Source organism: Nycticebus coucang, chromosome 20 (genome assembly GCF_027406575.1).
Source record: "Nycticebus coucang isolate mNycCou1 chromosome 20, mNycCou1.pri, whole genome shotgun sequence".
Classification (NCBI taxonomy): Eukaryota; Metazoa; Chordata; class Mammalia; order Primates; family Lorisidae; genus Nycticebus; species Nycticebus coucang.
Window position 1 is genome coordinate 60,261,067 of NC_069799.1, and position 18,154 is coordinate 60,279,220.

The 18,154-nt window shown below is 42.8% G+C and overlaps 2 protein-coding genes across 5 annotated transcripts in view; both read right to left on the minus strand.

The window, feature by feature from the left end:
- SEC61A2 (SEC61 translocon subunit alpha 2) overlaps nucleotides 1–12,280 on the minus strand; it is a 34,538-nt gene extending 22,258 nt beyond the window's left edge. The window contains exons 1-3 of one of the 2 annotated variants that reach the window (XM_053573022.1): nucleotides 12,156–12,280; nucleotides 9,227–9,294; nucleotides 7,509–7,574 (exon numbers count right to left, since the gene is read on the minus strand). In XM_053573022.1, the coding sequence (XP_053428997.1) occupies nucleotides 7,509–7,574; nucleotides 9,227–9,294; nucleotides 12,156–12,162 (141 nt within the window). In that variant the 5' untranslated portion in view covers nucleotides 12,163–12,280. Of the gene's footprint in view, nucleotides 1–1,426; nucleotides 2,948–7,508; nucleotides 7,575–9,226; nucleotides 9,295–12,155 lie in introns of those variants that run through there. The other variant, XM_053573023.1, reaches the window with a different exon arrangement.
- The window catches only part of DHTKD1 (dehydrogenase E1 and transketolase domain containing 1), a 64,052-nt gene continuing 53,416 nt past the window's right edge, over nucleotides 7,519–18,154 (minus strand). The window contains exons 17-19 of one of the 3 annotated variants that reach the window (XR_008376269.1): nucleotides 16,202–17,521; nucleotides 9,227–9,294; nucleotides 7,519–7,574 (exon numbers count right to left, since the gene is read on the minus strand). Coding sequence is in view for 1 of the 3 variants with exons in the window: in XM_053573020.1 (XP_053428995.1) it covers nucleotides 17,420–17,521 (102 nt within the window). In the remaining 2 variants the exon portion in view is untranslated. Of the gene's footprint in view, nucleotides 7,575–9,226; nucleotides 9,295–13,494; nucleotides 13,701–15,049; nucleotides 17,522–18,154 lie in introns of those variants that run through there. The other 2 variants (XR_008376270.1, XM_053573020.1) reach the window with 2 other exon arrangements.

Here is an 18,154-nt window from a genome sequence, read left to right on the forward strand (position 1 = left end):
AGGCCAGCTAAAACAATGACAATTGCAACAACAACAACAACAGAAAAAAATAGCTGGGTGTTATGGTGGGCACCTGTAGTCCCAGCTATAGTCCCTATTGAGGCAAGAGAATCACTTAAGCCCACAAGTTTAAGGTTGCTGTGAGCTGTGACGCCACGACACTCTACCAAGGGTGACATAGTGAGATTCTGTCTAAAAAATAAATAAATAAAAATAAAACAACAGAAATCAGGTGGTGCCATGGCTTAGTGAGTAGGGCGCTGGCCCCATATACTGAGGGTGGAGGATTCGAACCCGGCCCCGGCCAAACTGCAACAAAAAAACAGCCGGGCATTGTGCAGTGCACCAGTAGTCCCAGCTACTCGGGAGGCTGAGGCAAGAGAATCACCTAAGCCCAAGAGCTGGAGGATACTGTGAGCTGTGACGCCACAGCACTCTGCCGAGGGCAACACAGTAAGACCCTGTCTCTAAAAAAAAAAAAAAACAGACAAAAAAACACAGAAATCATTACTTCATGCATTGCACTAGTAAATACTCCTGTCAGAATAGAGAGGTATCACACAACAATCTGACTATACCAAACATTACTAAACTATACTAAAAGTGGTTGTGATGGTAAATTCTATACATTTTTTTTACCATAATCAAAAAGAATACTCCCACTCTGGGAGGCGAAGATGGGTGGATTGCCTGAGCTCAGGAGTTGGAGACCAGCCTGAGCAAGAAACCCTCTCTCTACTAAAAATAGAAAAAATAGCCAGGCGTTGTGGTGGGCACCTGTAGCTTCAGTTACTTGGGAGGCTGAGGCAAGAATTCACTTGAGCACAAGAGTTTGAGGCTGCTGTGAGCTGTGACACCACAGTACTCTACTCAGGGCAACAGAATGAGACTCTGTTTAAAAAAAAAAAAAAAGAATACTCCATCAGTAGATTATAAGATACCTGCTTAGTCACAGAATGATTTTGCAAAGCTGTGGGTACTAAAGACAGCCATTTCTAGATGTAAGACTCAATATGATATACACAATGAAATATTATACAGTCACTAAAAATCATACTTATAAAATTTAGAACAATATGAGGAAGTGTTTATATTATAAATTCAGTATAAAACAGCGGTTCTACACTTGAAGCAGTTTGCCCCAAAAGGCTTTTTGCAAAGTCCTAGAGACATTTCTAGCTGTCACAACTTAGGGGTTGGGGGATGCTACTGAATTCCAGTGAACAGAGGCAAGGCTGCACGAAACATCCTACAAAACACAGGATGGTCCTCCATGACAAGGAATTATTCCTGCCTCAAACTCAATGTTGCCACTAAGAAACCTTGGTAAAAACAAAGGTAAAAATTGCATCAAGTTCAACACTGTAAAAATACGTATACGAAATAAAACTGGAAGTAAATAGTTTTTTAAATCCTAAATACTGACTGTCTGTAGATGGTGAGATTGTGGTTGACATTATCTTCTTTATTCTTTTCAGAATTTATCAGATTTTCTACAATGAGAAAATATTAATTTGGGGTCAGGGAAAAAACTGCATTAACTTCAGATTGCTTCCTATTATAGGACCCAGGTTTAGAATACAACACTTGCCTTCACCCCCTCTTTAACCACATGGGCATCAGACACAAGGTAAATACCAATTCCAAAAACCCTCTCTATGTGAAACTGATTTTTTTTTTAATGTTCCAAAAGATGTCGCCATTTTTTCTTTTTTACAGTACTTCAAGTTGCTGTTTTATTGCTAGCAATTTTAACCAATTCATGTGGTCAATCTAAATCTTTTTTTTTTTTTCCCAGAGATGGGGTCTCACTCTCTCACCCAGGCTAGAATGTAGTGATGTAACATAGCTCACTACAACCTCAAATTCTTGGCCTCAAACAGTTCTCCCTCTTCAGCCTCCCAAGAAGCTGGGACTATAGGCACATGCACCACACTCAGCTCATAACTTTAATCTCTGTAGAGCCCTGAATTTATTAGCTGGGAAACAAAACTGGTGAAGCATGAAGCATGCGTATTTCATGTGCACCCTGTAGTTGCAGACACACTTCAGTGAAGGTGAAAGATGAGGAATAAAGAACTGTCTAAAACAACCACTAATAACACCATAGGACAGTCCATTATCAAAATATTCCATTAGTGAATAGAGGCCAATTTGTCCAACGTTGTCCTGAATAGAGACAGCCATCACCTCCATGCTTACCTGTTTTGTGGCAAACTGAAAAATAAAAAGTTGGCCAAACTCCCCCAATTCCCTGTTGTCTGTCAGCGGGATTATTAAAATTGGTTTCTAAACCTGGGCTTGGTGGTGCACACCTATAGTCTCAGCTATGCAGGAGGCTGGGCAGGAGGACCACTTGAGCCCAAGAGCTCAAGGCTGCAGTGAGCTATGATCATGCCTACGAACAGCCACTGGGCGCCAGCCTGGGCAATGGACAGAGACTCTATCTCTAAGAGAAAAAAAAAAAGCTAAAAGACTTCTATTTGATTTCTCTTAGTAAACGCCATAGCTACAAGATCATTTATAATAGTTGGGAGCAACAGAAGCTCTTTTCTATGTATCTGTCATAGTTGCAGAGTTCCAAACTTTGCATTATATGTGATAATTGGGTTTTACTTGTTAAAAGAAACATAAGCAAAAGGCCACTTGCCTGCAGTTGTTTCTATAGCCCTAATATAAGCAAACCCAAACTGAACTTAGAGGCATTCCTGCAATTGATTAATTCTGAATCAAGCTTCAGCCAATCACAGGGAGTAAGCAGACACGTGGTTCTATAGAGAACTCCCCAAATAAGGTGAACATCTAGCACGGCCAACCAAGCCATTTCTATACTCACACATTCAGCTTCTCAAAGTGTGCTGCCCTCTCCCCATTCATGAATCCTTTAATGTTCAAATAAATAATATTCAAATGAACCGTGAAGCTTCTTTTGTCTAAAGTTTCTCTTTTTGTAAATGACAAACTACAGTACAGTACTGAGAGAAACAAAGCAAAGAAGCCAAACAAGAAGGGTTATAAACTTAAAGTACTGGTGGTGACTCGGTGCCCATAGCAGTGGTGCCCGCCACATGCACTGAGGCTGGCGCTTCGAACCCAGCCCAAGCCTGCTGAACAACGACAACTGCAACAACAACAACAAAAACAGCCAGGCGTTGTGGCGGGCGCCTGTAGTCCCAGCTACTCGGGAGGCTGAGGCAAGAGAATCGCTTAAACCCAAGAGTTTGAGGTTGCTGTGAGCTGTGATGCCACGGCAGTCTCCCAAGGGCGACGTAATGAGAATCTGTCTCCCAAAAAAACCCTCAACAGTGGTAGTCACAGTCTAAAACACTGAACTGTCCAGGAGAAAAGAGACCATCACAAAACTGCTACTGACCACCACGATGGGCAGTCGTGGTGCTCAGAATGCTCACCAAATTCCAAATCTGGAGGAAGGTACACTGTACAGGTAGTCTGATCTTTTTCCCTCCTCTGGTTAAGAGGGAGTGGAAAACAACAGCTGGGAAGTAGTGGAGAGAAGTGAGCAATGGGGCTGACCCCTCAACATGGAAATGACACATAACAGGTCACATCAAATTGGCAAGTGGGGCACAATCTGGGGCCCTCCTCAGGCAGGTAGTGAGAACCCTCTGAAGGCAGCGCACAGCAATCTAAGGAGAGAGAAGGCAGAGCCAGGCAGCTCGCCCAGCTTTTCTCTCAGTGTATCTCACCTCCCACCACTCACTGCAGAAAACTGGCTAGAACCTGTTTGATACTCAGTGGAGAGAGAATCAAGCAATCACCCACACCGGGGAGAGTTGCCTAAGCATGAGAAAGACAAAGTGAAACAGTTTGCTAAGAATATAAATACAGTATAGAGGAAAAATTAAGCAACTTAAAATGCATAAGTTAATTTATTACATGGAACAGTCATAAGAAAAATGTCATTCTTTTCTAAAAAAAGTCATTCTTTTCTAGTTAGAAATCTCATTCCTCATGTTTTCTCTTCCTAGGTTTTTGTGTTATAGCTGCAAAGCCATATTTACTATTCATTTATGTATTTATTTATTTTTTTTAGAACAAGAGTCTCGCTTGTCACCCTTGGTAGAGTGCTGTGGCACCACAGCTCACAGCAACCTCCAACTCCTGGGCTTAGGCAATTCTCTTGCCTCAGCCTCCCAAGTAGCTGGGACTACAGGAGCCCACTACAACGCCCGGCTATTTTTTTGTTACAGTTTGGCCAGGCCAGGTTTGAACCTGCCACCCTCAGTATGTGGGGCTGGTGCCCTAGCCACTGAGCCACAGGTGCCACCTATTTTTATTTTTTGAGACAGAGTGACACTCTGTCATCCTCGGTAGAGTGCCATGGCGCCACAGCTCACAGCAACCTCAAACTCTTGGGCTCAAATGATCCTCTTGCCTCAGCCTCCCAAACAACTAAGGACTACAGGCGCCCGCCACAACACCTGCCATTTTTTTTTTTTCTTTTTGTAGAGACAGAGTTTCACTTTATTGCCCTCGGTAGAGTGCCGTGGTGTCACACAGCTCACAGCAACCTCTAACTCCTGGGCCTAGGTGATTCTCCCGCCTCAGCCTCCCGACTAGCTGGGAATACAGGCGCTCGCCACAACGCCCGGCTATTTTTTTGTTGCAGTTTAGCCGGGGCTGGGTTTGAACCCGCCACCCTTGGTATATGGGGCTGGCGCCCTGCTCACTGAGCCACAGGCGCCGCCCAACACCTGCCAATTTTTTAGAGACAGGGGTCTCACTCTAGCTCAGGCTGGTTTCAAACTCCTGAGCTCAAGCAATCCACCGGCCTTGGCCTCCCAAAGTGCTATGATCACAGGTGTGAGCCACATCAGGCCTATATTTACTATTTAGACCTCTATAGAAAAGGTGCATTGACTCCTAGATTAGAACATTCAATAAGTGTCAAGATGGTAATTCTCTTATATTGCCCTATAAATTCAAAGCAATACAAATAATAATCTCAGCAGGCTTTCTTACAGAAATTGGCAAGCTGAATTTAAAATATATATGGAAATACGAAGGACCTATAACAACCAAAACAATTTAGAAAAAAAAAACAAATTTGGAGGACTTTTATAACCTGACTCCGGGACTGACTGTGAAGTGGCTTGTAGTAATGATAGACCCACACACATGAAGATCAATGGCACAGAAGCCCCATGCTTATGTGGCTAACCAATTTTCAACATTTATGCCAAGGTATTTTAATCAGGAATTTTATTCAAAAAATGATGCTGGAATAACTTGATACCCATATGGAAAGAAATGAACGTCTGGCTCAGCGCTTGTGGCTCAAGCGGCTAAGGCGCCAGCCACATACACCTGAGCTGGCAGGTTCAAATCCAGTGTGGGCCCACCAAATAACAATGACGGCTGTAACCAAAAAATAGCTGGGCATTGTGGTGGGCGGCTGTAGTCCCAGCTACTTGGGAGACTGAGGCAGGAGAATCACTCGAGCCTAGGAGTTGGAGGTTGCTGTGAACTGCGATGCCACAGCACTCTATCCAGGGTGACAGCTTGAGACTCTGTCTCAAAAATAAATAAATAAATGAACGTCTTTTTATTTTTAGAGACAGAGCTCACTATGTCATCCTCAGTAGAGCGCTGTGATGTCACAGCTCACAGCAACCTCCAACTCTTGGGCTTAAGCGATTCTCTTGCCTCAGCCTCCCAAGTAGCTGGGACTACAGGTACCTGCCATAGTGCCCAGCTATTTTTTTGTTGTTGTTGCAGTTGTCATTATTTTTCAGCAGGCCCAGGCCAGGTTCGAACCCGCCAGCCTCGGTGTATGTGGCCAGAGCCCTACCCACTGAGCTATGGGCACGGCCTGAATTTTACTAATTTTTAAACATAGTACAGCCCCAAGATTCTAAACATTTGGGGTTTTGAGATATTCGAATTAATACACACTACTCACAATGTGATAAAAGTCTAAATGGAAAAATATTTGCAGCATATATGACAAAGTTACTTTTATATATAGAAACCTGTCCTGGGCGGCGCCTATGGCTCAAAGGGGTAGGGCGCCAGCCCCATGTGCCAGAGGTGGTGAGTTCAAACCCACCCCCGGCCAAAAACAAAAACAAGAAACCTGTCCTAAGCTGGAATATATTCTTCTTAGCTAAGTATCTCAAGAATGGAAGAAAAAATATACAATGTACTTAGCCCTATTATGAAACTAATTTGCAGCTTTCATATGAAAGCTATAAATCCAATTATAGCCCCAGAATATGGGGAAAGGGGAATGGGAGGGGAGGGAAGGGAGGAGGATGGGTGGAGAAAGGGTAATTGGCGGGACCACACCTATGCTGCATATTACGAGGGTACATGTGAAACTTACTAAATGTCTTAACACAATAACTAAGAAAATGCCATGAAGGCTATGTTAACCAGTTTGATGAAAATATTTCAAATTGTACATAAAACCAGCACATTGTACCCCATGACTGCATTAATGTACACAGCTATGATTTAATTAAAAAAAAAGAAACCTGTCCTAAATAAGAAAATAAATCTCAAGAAAAAAAGTATGTAAAGACCATTAACTGAAAACAGAAAATGTTCAAACCTACCTAGCTGCGGTCCCCAACCCCCGGACCACAGACCAGTAAGTACCGTGGCCTGTTAGGAACCAGGTGGCACAGCCACAGCATCACAACTAAGCTCCACCTCCTGTCCCATCTTCTCCCTCCCCATGAAAAATTATCTCCCATAAAATGGTCCCTGCTGGAAAAAAGGTTCTGGTCTGCAGCCTTCTAGGAACTGGCCAGGTAAGCAGCGGCTGAGGCAGTAAAGGTTCATCTGTAGTATTTACGGCCACACCCCATCGCTTGCATCACAGCCTGAGCTCTGTCTTCGGTTCCTTCCCTCCTGTCTGTGGAAAAACTGTCTTCCATGAAATCAGTCCCTGGTGCCAAAAAGGGTGGGGACCACTCCACTAAGGAACCAAAAGAAATACAGCATCGCATTAATGTACACAGCTATGATTTAATAATAATAAAAAAAATTTTTTTTGAAAAAAACAAAACAAAAAAATACAGCAACAATTTTCACTATTAAACTCAGATTAAAAAGGATAACAATGCTCACCATATTTAAGTATACTGTATTTATTATTCTCACTAAAAAAAGTTTCTTAAAATCTAACCAGTTAAGCCAGGCACAGTGGCTCACGCCTGTAATCCCAGCTCTCTGGAGGCTGAGGCAAGAGGACTGCTTAAACTCAGGAGTTCAAGACCAGCCTGAGCAACAGTGAAACCCTGTCTCTACTAAAATAAGAAAAACTAGCTGAGAGTTGAAGCAAGCACCTGTAGTCCCAGCTACTCAGGAGGCTGAAGCAGGAGGATCCCTCAAGCCCAGTAATTTGAGGTTACTGTGAGGTTTGATGATGCCATATCACTCACCCAGGGCAACAGAGTGACATGCTGTCTCAGAAAAAATAATCTAACCAATGAAGACCTTATATTAGCACAGACATTTATTTAACATTGTGGTTTACCCACCTGACAACATACTAGGAAAATAAAGAGAGTTATAGCAGTCCATAACACCTTCTCTCTAAACTGGATCTGTAGGACAAAATACAAAGAATGATCAAAACCAGGAAATAACAAACTTAAAGCACAGATTCACACGAAACCTTAACTGGCATTCCCCATCGCTGTCCCTTTCACCCTAGTTAGTAGCAGCTACAAAAAAACAGCTGAAATTCACAAACATAGGTTTCTTTACTATTCATTAAAAAAGGTAATTTAAATGCAAGCAGTTCTCATCTGCACTGTTACCATGTTAAATGAAACTAAAAAAGGAGGCACAGCAAAACACAGATGTTATGTGCACGTGTTTTAATTAACACTGTACTGTGCAAAACTTGGACTGCCTGTAAGAGTATTACATGAATATTTGATAGATGGTGAAAAGCTGGACTTTCTTGACATGCTTTAAATGTAACTAACTGGGCGGCGCCTGTGGCTCAGTTGGTAAGGCGCCAGCCCCATATACCGAGGGCAGCGGGTTCAAACCCGGCCCCAGCTGAACTGCAACCAAAAAATAGCTGGGCGTTGTGGCGGGCGCCTGTAGTCCCAGCTACTCAGGAGGCTGAGGCAAGAGAATCGCTTAAGCCCAGGAGTTGGAGGTTGCTGTGAGCTGTGTGAGGCCACGGCACTCTACCAGGGGCCATAAAGTGAGACTCTGTCTCTACAAAAATTAAAAAAATAAAAATAAAATAAATATGATGCCCCATAATCATATCATTGTATACACTTATGATTTAATAAAAAAAAAAATAAAAATAAATAAATAAAATAAATAAATAAATGTAACTAACTGAACAACTATTTTACAGTCTCAAAGCAAAAATAATATATTTCCAAAGAGACAGTACATTTTTAAATATGTAGGTCACTGCAAAAGTTTTGAGACAGACTGTGTTATGATCCATTATTTCACTTCCAAGAAACACTGCACCCTTTCTGATTCACCTATGCAAGTTTTAACTCACTTAGCCTACCGAGTTGGGCAGGGAGGGCTTCACATGTTTTCCGCCTGTGTGGATTTCATGTTTTTATGTACCTCAAAACTTTCATAATGTATAAACTAACTCTTCCTATGTCCCTAGTTTCATGAGAAACTGAAAACAGAGAAGGATGCCTGGGAAGAGGTCAGTTTGGGATTAACGATATTTCTAGAATTTAAGCACCTTAACTCCAAAAGTGCATAATGAGGGAAGACTAGTTTGATCCAGTTACATCATTTTATGAATATTTTTCCTCTAATGAATGAATCAAGAAATGAGAGGTGTCTCTTTGCACAATTGCAATTCATTTACATCAAATACTTGAACTCAACAAAACCTACCCAGCAGACTGGATCGTTCACCAGTCCACCAGATTACATCATTAGCAAGCACAATACACACACTACACTACAAAAATTGTAAAAGATCACTATGAACAGGAGAATACTATATCTCAACTAACACACTTGGTTTGGAAATGTTACAACTTAAAGAACAGTCATTTTTGAAAGCGTGAGATAACCTATCTGGACTCAAACAGGTCTATCCTAATTTTATTTACTTTGTGCCTCTTGCAAAGAGGATAAGCAAGTAGTACTTTCCCAATTATAACCAGAAAAAGGATGGGGAAAATAAATCAATCCGGCTGGTTTAACAGAGTAAGTCACTTAGGTACCCTGTATGTTACTAAAATATTATACTTACTTTTCTTTCCGGTTTCTGAATTTCCGGTAGAACTGCACAGAAAGGTTTTATAACTTCTAGAAATTTAACTGAAAAAAAGAAAAAAATGAAATGTCCCTATTATAAAGTTAAAAAGATGTATCTTTTTACAGAATCAAATACAGATGTTCTCTCTTAACAGCAATCTACCCTACCCCTCGTCTTCATTCCTCAAAATTAAATAATCATAATCTCTCCATTTCACGAGATATATAAGGTAAGAGATGTAATTCAAGGGACAAAAGAATCCAAATGGTCTGAGGGCTAGTCAGCAGAAGTATTATAATCCAAGCATTCTTTTACAGTGACTTTCCTTCCTCCCACTGTATCCAGTCATTTTTTACATATACAGAAAAGGAATTATTCAGGGCGGTGCCTGTGGCTCAAAGAAGTAGGGTGCTGGCCCCATATACCGGAGGTGACAGGTTCAAACCCAACCCCAGCCAAAAACTGCAAAAAAAAAAAAAGAAAAGAAAGAAAAAGAAAAGGAATTCTTCAAAGAGCATCACTATGTAAAAAAAGGGCAAATGGGCTCAGTGTCTATAGCCACATACATAGAGGCTAGTGGGTTCAAACCCAGCCCAGGCCTGCCAAACAACGACAACTACAACAACAACAAAAAAATAGCTGGGCATTGTGGCGGACGCCTGTAGTCCCAGCTACTTGGGAGGCTGAGACAAGAGAATTGCTTAAGCCCGAGAGTTGGGAGGTTGATATGAGCTGTGATGCCACAGCACTGCACCAAGGGTGACATAGTAAGACTGTGTCTCAAAAAAAAGCAAAAAAAAAAAAAGAGAGAGCAAATGTCTCATGGTGCCCACAAGATAATGCATTATAGAAGAAAATCAGGGGTATCAGAAGAGAATAAATGATAAATGCCTTCTCCACCGAGGAAGTACAACAGGAAACGGGTTTAACCCGCAGAATGGACTTAACCAAAAGATGCCAAAATACATACATGAGAAGGATCCTGGAATCACTTCCTATAGTCACTTTTTTTTTTTTTACTAATATTAAATCATAGCTATGTACATTAACCTGTAGTCACTTTTTAAGGCAATCTTATTTCATTAGACCATATTTCATTGTTCAGTTGCTTTCCCACATAATATCAAAGTTCTTGCTTATATGCATTAATCATCCCAGAGAATTAAATTTCTTTTTTTTTTTTTTTGGCCAGGGCTGGGCTTGAACCCACCACCTCCGGCATATGGGGCTGGTGCCCTACTCTTTTGAGCCACAGGCGCCACCCCAGAGAATTAAATTTCATGAGAAAGTATTGTTTTCCCAGACTACTTTTTTTTTTCTTTGAAGACAAGAGTCTCACTTTGTCCCCCTAGGTAGAGTGCTGTGGCACTCCTGAGCTCCTCAGCTCAAGCGATCCTTTTGCCTCAGCCTCCCAAGTAGCTGGGACTACAGGTGCCTGCCACAAATTCTGGCTGGGTTTTTTAGAGACAGGGTCTCACTCTTGCTCAGGCTGGTCTTGAACTCCTGAGCTCAGGCAATCCAACCGCCTCAGCCTCCCAGGGTGCTATTATTACAGGCATGAGCCACTCTCCCTGGCCTTCCCAGACTACTCTTATAGTTTGTAAAAGTAAGATAAACTGAAGTTCTTTGAGAATACACACTGGCTTAAGTCAAGTCCTGCCAAAGAATGTCATCTTTAGATGACAACTCCTCAGGCTCCAGTCCTTTCCCAGAACCTATAATGTGCAGAATCACAGCCACATCTAGCTATTAGTTAGAATCTTCTTTCCCTACAGACTGGTTTGTGTACACTAACATCCTGAAATTGTTTTGAAATTGACATGAGAAACTACATCTCCACCATTAGCCACAGTTGACGATACTTTTTTTTTTAAAAGCCTGTCAAAGGATGTTGTCAATCATGTTTGATAGAATTCACTAACTGTCATGGAGAGGTGTTAGTTACCCAGGTATCATTTTGGACTATTTGGAAAGTAAACTGGAATTAACAAAAGTATACCTAATGCAAAACAAATATCCATCACATTAGGAAACTTCCTAGAACTTTCTTTTCCTTGCCACCACAATCCAAGGGACTCTTTCAGATTTCTTGGCATTTTATGATCTGTATTGGGATATTCATGTTGTAGCAACGACTCTGCTGCCACAGGCTATTACCCATTACACGTACTGTAAATTCTAGGCCTGGGGTCTTTTTACTTCCTTTCTAATGTCTCCCAAACGTCCACTAGTTGGCCATTGGGTGCAAGGCTTGGGCATGCAGTTTCCATGCATCTAACAAACGCGTGAACAGCTATGTAAGTATCTACGTGAATGTACGAAGTGCGGTGAGTGGGGAAGGGCCCGCAAAGGATTCCTGTAACACAAGGCCTTGCACAGCCTCACACGGTTTTCAGTAAACGCTATAGAAGGACCATAATGAACGTTTTCAGGAAAATGCTGCGCTACCAACGCGTTCCTTGCCTCCCCTATAGCACATGCAACGCACCACTTTTTTTTATTTAAGTAAACGAGTTAGGGAGCTTTATTCAACGTAACATGCCAAATAAGCGTGACTGGGGCATAAAAATAAGAGATTCCTAAGCTCCAGAAAAAAATTAAAAGTCGTCCAGGTTCAGCCCAGTGCTCTAACTCCCCGCCCCCAAACCAGCATTCTCCCCGCACCATCCTCCTCCCTCGCCCCTAACGAGCGCGAACGTCCGGCCTCCGGGTCCGAGTCCCCGCGGCAGCCCCGGCCAGGCCGCCCTCGCCCGCAGAAGCCTCGGCGGAGGCCCCTGGCCCGCGCCCTCCGCAGCGGCTCGACGCGGCCCGCGCATCCCCGGCCCGCGAGCTGAGCGATCCCAAGCGGGTGCCGGCCCCACCGCCCGCAGCCCGGGAAGGCCCGCGCCCCGGGCCAGAGCCCGCTCCAGCCGCCGCTACTCACTGCCCATGGCGGCGGCTGGGGAGGCCCGGCGGGGGGAGGCGGCCTCGACGCTCCCTTCGCTTGGCTCCCGCGGCTCGGGCCTCGGCGCCGGCTCCCGACGCGCTCCGACCGGCCCCGCGCAGGCTCCGCCCCTCACCACGTGACCCGCGCGCGGCCCGGCCCCGCCCCTCCTTCAGAGCCGGCCCGGGCCGTTGGCCGACCGCCGCCGCGTTGCCATGGTCACCGCCGGCGCTGCGCCGCGGCTGGCCGCGAGGCGGGGCTGACCCGCCAGTGCCGGCTGCATCGCGATCCGACGCCGGGTTCGGGAGTGCGGAGGCGGATGCCTGGCCCAGGCTTTGGCTTTCCGATCCGGCCTTGCAGCCCGGCTTAAAGAAGCTGTCGTGTTGTCGCCCGCCGTGTCCTACCCAGGCCTCCTGCGCGCCCCGCAAGCCTGCGACTGAGCCGATCGGCCGGGACCAGCCTTTTATTTTCCTTCCATCTTACCGTAACCTCTTGGAAGTTTGTAAAATTCTGTGACGCACTATGTATGCTTAATGGCTTATGAACTCTCCTCCCCTGTCTACGGCTTACGCTCCTTCTCCATCTTCTCCAGAACACATGGCGCCCTCCCCTGCTGAGCAGTGTCCTGGACCCACTTTCCTGACCTGTGCGGCCAACGTTGCCCTGGACACTCGTCTCCCTTTACCCCTTCTTGGACTGCGTGGTGTTGAGGGGAAGAGCAGTCTTAGAGACCAGCCAGCGCTGTACATCCCAGCCCCTCCTCTGCGTCCTGGTGGCTACCTCCGCAAAATGATAATAATACCCGCCTCCTCATAGCAGGAAAGATACTCAGATTGGCATAGAAGCCCTCAAATTTATTTTTAACCCCGCAACCTGACGTGAACTCTGACATCTGCTGAAACGAGATTTCTCAAAGGTTAACTAATGACCTGTAATCAACAAATCCAAGCATCTGTGCTAATGTTCATATTCATGTCCAAGAATGAAATATATACATGGAGGGGGGTGCACGTTACGCCGAGCTGCACGGGTTTATTATGCTCTGCTTGCTGCCAGCCAGGACAGCTCCAGGGCTGGGGACTTGAGTGATGACAATGCTCTCTCACTCACAAATCCTGGCGCAGGATGCTGGCTGTCAGCTCCGACGCCTCCATATGGCTTCTGCAAGTGGCCTGGGCTTCCTCACAACATAGAAGCCAGGTGCCAAGGGAAGTCCTTGGAAGTGACCCAGCCTCTTTCACAGCATTGTTTTTGTAGAGGCGGCCACAAGGGCCTGCTCAGTTTCAAGGAGAGGCAACAGACACCACCTGTAGGTGAGGGTGTATCAAGTTTCTGGAAGCGTATGTGGGACACAAACTACCCCTGTGGCCAGTTTTGGAAAATCCAATCTGCCAATCATAATCTCCCAGTCTTTGAACCCATCCTTACCTCACTCTGCTTTGTACTAGTCATTTTCATACTTGTCGAATTTCCCCTACTAGAAGTAAACTTCTAGATGAGGTGGGTGTTTTCAATTTTTGTACCACGGATTGTCACCTTTGTCACCTTGAAAATGATTGAATTAAATTCAGTTTTGACATTTCAAAACTGAAATGCCAAATTCATTTGACAAAGTTCAGATTGTGAGCTAATTTTACAAATACAATGTCTTTTTAATAAAGATGCAGTAAATTGAAAATCTTACTGACAGAAAATAAAGAGTATCCTGCATCTCTTTTTACTGCCTATTTCTGAGATAGTGTCATGTCTCAACAAGAGCCTGGGAATAAGCTTTGACACTCTGGATAACTTTTGTAAATTACTATTCAACCATTTTACCCCTAAATGCTATGCAGGATTTTTCCTTGTCTAACCACAATATGCCACCTAATCTACATCTATCAGGAACGTCACTGTACCTCGACTTTTCACGTTGTTTTAGCATGTACAAGAACATTGTCTGTGTAAAATGGTTTGTTTTCTCAAATATATTGTTACACCATTAAGGACAAAGGGCAACTTGATTTTTATCTTTTGCTTTTCTATGTTTCTAAGATCTACAACAGTGCCATATATGGAAAAGGTGTCCAATAAAATGTTAGTTGATAAATTGTTCTGTTTTAAAGGGACATTTCTTGTTTTATTTCAACTATGGCTGGTTTCCCATATGCATCAGAGAAGAGACAGGGAAACAACATTAAAAAAAGTTTAATAAAAGTTTCCTAAAATTGGGCGGCGCCTGTGGCTCAGTGAGTAGGGCGCTGGCCCCATATGCCGAGGGTGGCGGGTTCAAACCCAGCCCCGGCCAAACTGCAACAACAACAACAAAAAAAATAGCTGGGCATTGTGGCGGGTGCCTGTAGTCCCAGCTACTCGGGAGGCTGAGGCAGGAGAATGGCTGAAGCCCAGGAGTTGGAGGTTGTTGTGAGCCGTGTGACGCCACGGCACTCTACCAAGGGCCATAAAGTGAAACTCTGTCTCTACAAAAAAAAAAAAAAAGTTTCCTAAAATTAGCTAATTTTATAATTGGCATCAGGGAAATGAGTTTGCTTTAGACTGTGTTGTATCAGGTTTAAATAAAACATGAAAATGAATTACTATCTTCCCTCCTTCCTTCCGTCTTTCCTTCCTTTCTTCTTTTGTTCTGTCGCCCTGACTATAGTATAGATGTATCATCATAGCTCACCGCAACTTCAAACACCTGGGTTCAAGCCATCTTCCTGCCTGACCCTCCTGAGTAGATGGAACTACAGTTGCATGCCACCATATTGGCTAATTTTTCTACTTTTAGTAGAGACGAGTCTTTCCCCTTGCTCAGGCTGATCTCAAACTCCTGAACTCAAGCAATCCTCCCGCCTCAAGCTTCCAAAGAGCTAGGATTACAGGTGTGAGCCACTGGGCCCAGCCAGAATTACTATTTTATTTTTTTTGTTTTTTTTTTTTTGAGGCAGAGTCATAGTTTGTTGCACTCAGTAGAGCTCACAACCTCAAACTCTTGGGCTCAAAGAGAGCCTCTTGCCTCAAATAGCTGGGACTATAGGCATCCACCATAATGCCTGGACTACTTTTTATAGATGGGATCTTGCTCTTGCTCAGGCTGGTCTCAATCTACTAAGCTCAGGCAATTCACCCACCCCAGCCTCCCAGGGGGCTAGCAAAATTACTATTTCTATAGAGTAATTTAGGAGTTATTAATTTATATAATAATGTTTAATAAATATTGAAGATAAACATTTTGTCCAAATTTCCCCAAAATATGATAGTTTCATATGGACTCTAGGAGAAGCTAAAGATGAAAACCAAATACCCAAAAATCTCCAAGAAAAATGTAGGTGAAGTTTTTAGAAACTGAAGACCCAAAAGTCTTACTTCTTAATCTGTGACTTTCTTCCTGTGCAAGCCCTTATTTCCTTCATTTTGAAAAGGAGAAACTGTTTCTATTGTCAGTCAAGGAATTTTTTAAAGTAATAAAATTTCAAAGGTAATACAGCCACACTAAATAAGTCCATGCTTTGGAATATTTTCCCCAAACAACATGTATTTATAAAACTGAGAAAATTCTTACAAGGAAAATTTTACTACTACTAATGCATCAAAATTAAAATTTTTTTCATGGTTGCTAATATTGCCACTCATTGAATACTCAATTTTAGTTCTATTTTTCATTGGACATGACATTGGCATAGATGGATAATACAGACAAGAATTCTCCAAATGGTCCTTTCCTGCAAGGTAATTAAAATGGTGATTCATATTCCAGTAGTTATTGAGAATAAGAGGATTAACGTAACACAAGACACATTTTATGGTTCAAGCTGGAGAATAGGTAACAAGAAATCATAAACAGACTTGCGATGTATAAATTTAGCAAGAAATTTGGAAAGATCTAAACTTGAAAAAAAAAAAAAAAATGACAGACCTAATCTTCCAACTCAATTTGTTCTTAGACTTTTGTTTCACGAAACCAAGAGACCTAAGGGGAAAAAATTACATTGTGCTTTTATTTTTTTCTAATTAAATATACAATATTGATAACTTCTCTCATTCAATAGAGCTTTGTAATTTACCTGATTTACATGAGTGGTGCTAAATTACTTGATTTATTTTATAAGCTTTGTCACAGGAAGGATGCACTGAGGTCTGTAGGAAGAGAAAGGACATCAATGCTATAGAAACGTTAAATCAACACACTAAAAAAAAGCACACGTCTAAGATCTGACTCATAAATCTACCGCTATGGCCAGCACAACCAATACAAACAGGGATTCTGAAAGACTTGACCAGTTGCTGGTAGTTGTGGAGTAGTTGTAATGACACCAGAACAGTAGATGGCAGAGGCTCTGCTCCATAACACTGAGTAAAATAGGGCCACATGGTTTGCTGTTTAGTGATGCTTCCAGTGCTAGGTGTAATTTCAGACTGAGGAGCTGGATTGGTGAGCTCTAAGAAATCCCCAAGCACCTGGTATTGTGAAGGATCCCCTGTTAAAGTGCTCTTCAAATATCATAAATAAACATCATGGTGTAGCAGGGACCCGTAGAGGCAAGACTGATTAACCAGAGGCTGAAATCCCATATCAAACACCCAAATTGGCTAAATACAGTTAACATGTCACCACAACAACAATTTGAAAAGAGAGACAGATTATAGCAAAATAGATCACAAATCAATTTCATTTCTAGCTAACTATAGCACTAGAAAATCATACACCCAGAGACTTAAATCTAATAGCACCTAGATTTCTGGATAATGGGTAAAACTTCTTACTACCTTAAGGAACACAAATTAGGAATAGTCTTAATCTGGTTGTGCTAGTGTTTGGTGAAACATTTTGTACAGTGGTGAGAAAATAGCACGTGAGTTTACATAAAATAAAATATTAGTGATCACAGGACTTTGAAAAGGGAAAATTAATGAAAGTGATATTCATCAAACCAGTCAAGACTCAGCACTGAGGTCATCTACATGTAGCTGTAAATTCAGGCTCAAGAACTTTTCCTGGTCAGAGATGATTACTTAGAGTCTGAAATCATCTAGAGAATGACCTAGTTCTCCAACTCATTCAGATCTAACCAGACCATGGCTCTACAGAAATATCAAGGATTCATTCACTGCTTATATTTATGTATTTATAACCTATTCCCCTGATTGTTTCAACTATTCCCAATTAAATTGTTCATATCCATCCCAACATCTTAGAGGAATACAGTCATTTCATAAAAAGCAAGGCCTGCTTTTTAGGATAGTTTTCTTAACAGGAAGTAGTAGTTGTCCAAAAGTCGTCATCAGGTGAAGGTCCTGGTGAGGACGTCCTCATGCTGCTGCAGGTGAACTGTGCCAATCCCCACGGCAGGCACTGGCAAAGGGGGACGGCTCACAAGACGGAGCTATCATCACAGCAGGGAAGAAACAAAATGACATTTTGACTAATCAGAGCTCAGCTCAGTTTCATTAAGAAGGGACATGGACTTCTCTTACCTTAACCATAAGTCATGTCTGGAAAAAGAAGTTACACGGAATAGGTTGGACGGGAAATACATGTCACGACTAACAACTAACTAAATTCCAGGCATAAGAAGGTGAGACAGGTTCTTGAATTCGTCCTATTCATAAGAAATTATCAGTTGATTTTAGCTCTAGAGTTTCCTTAATTAGAGCTACTTATATGTAAAAATGAGTCAAGCCAAACAAACTAGTATCCAGTGAATGAAATGACTTTTAATCAAAGCCGAACAGAAGCTCAACACAAGCACAGTTACTCTTCTCACTGATTTTCTCTTTTCCTTTCTTTAAGGGAAAGGGTCTTCCTCTGTCACCTGGGTTGGAGTACAGTGGTATGATCATAACTCACCGTGACCTTGACCTCCTGGGCTCAAATGATCAGCCTGCCTCAGGCTCTTCAGTAGCGTGGACTGTAGCCGTGTACCACCATACCCAAATAATTTTATTTATTTATTTTTTTTATAGACTGGGTATCATTAAATGTCCCAAGCTGGGTTCTACCTTGGCCTCCCTAAGTT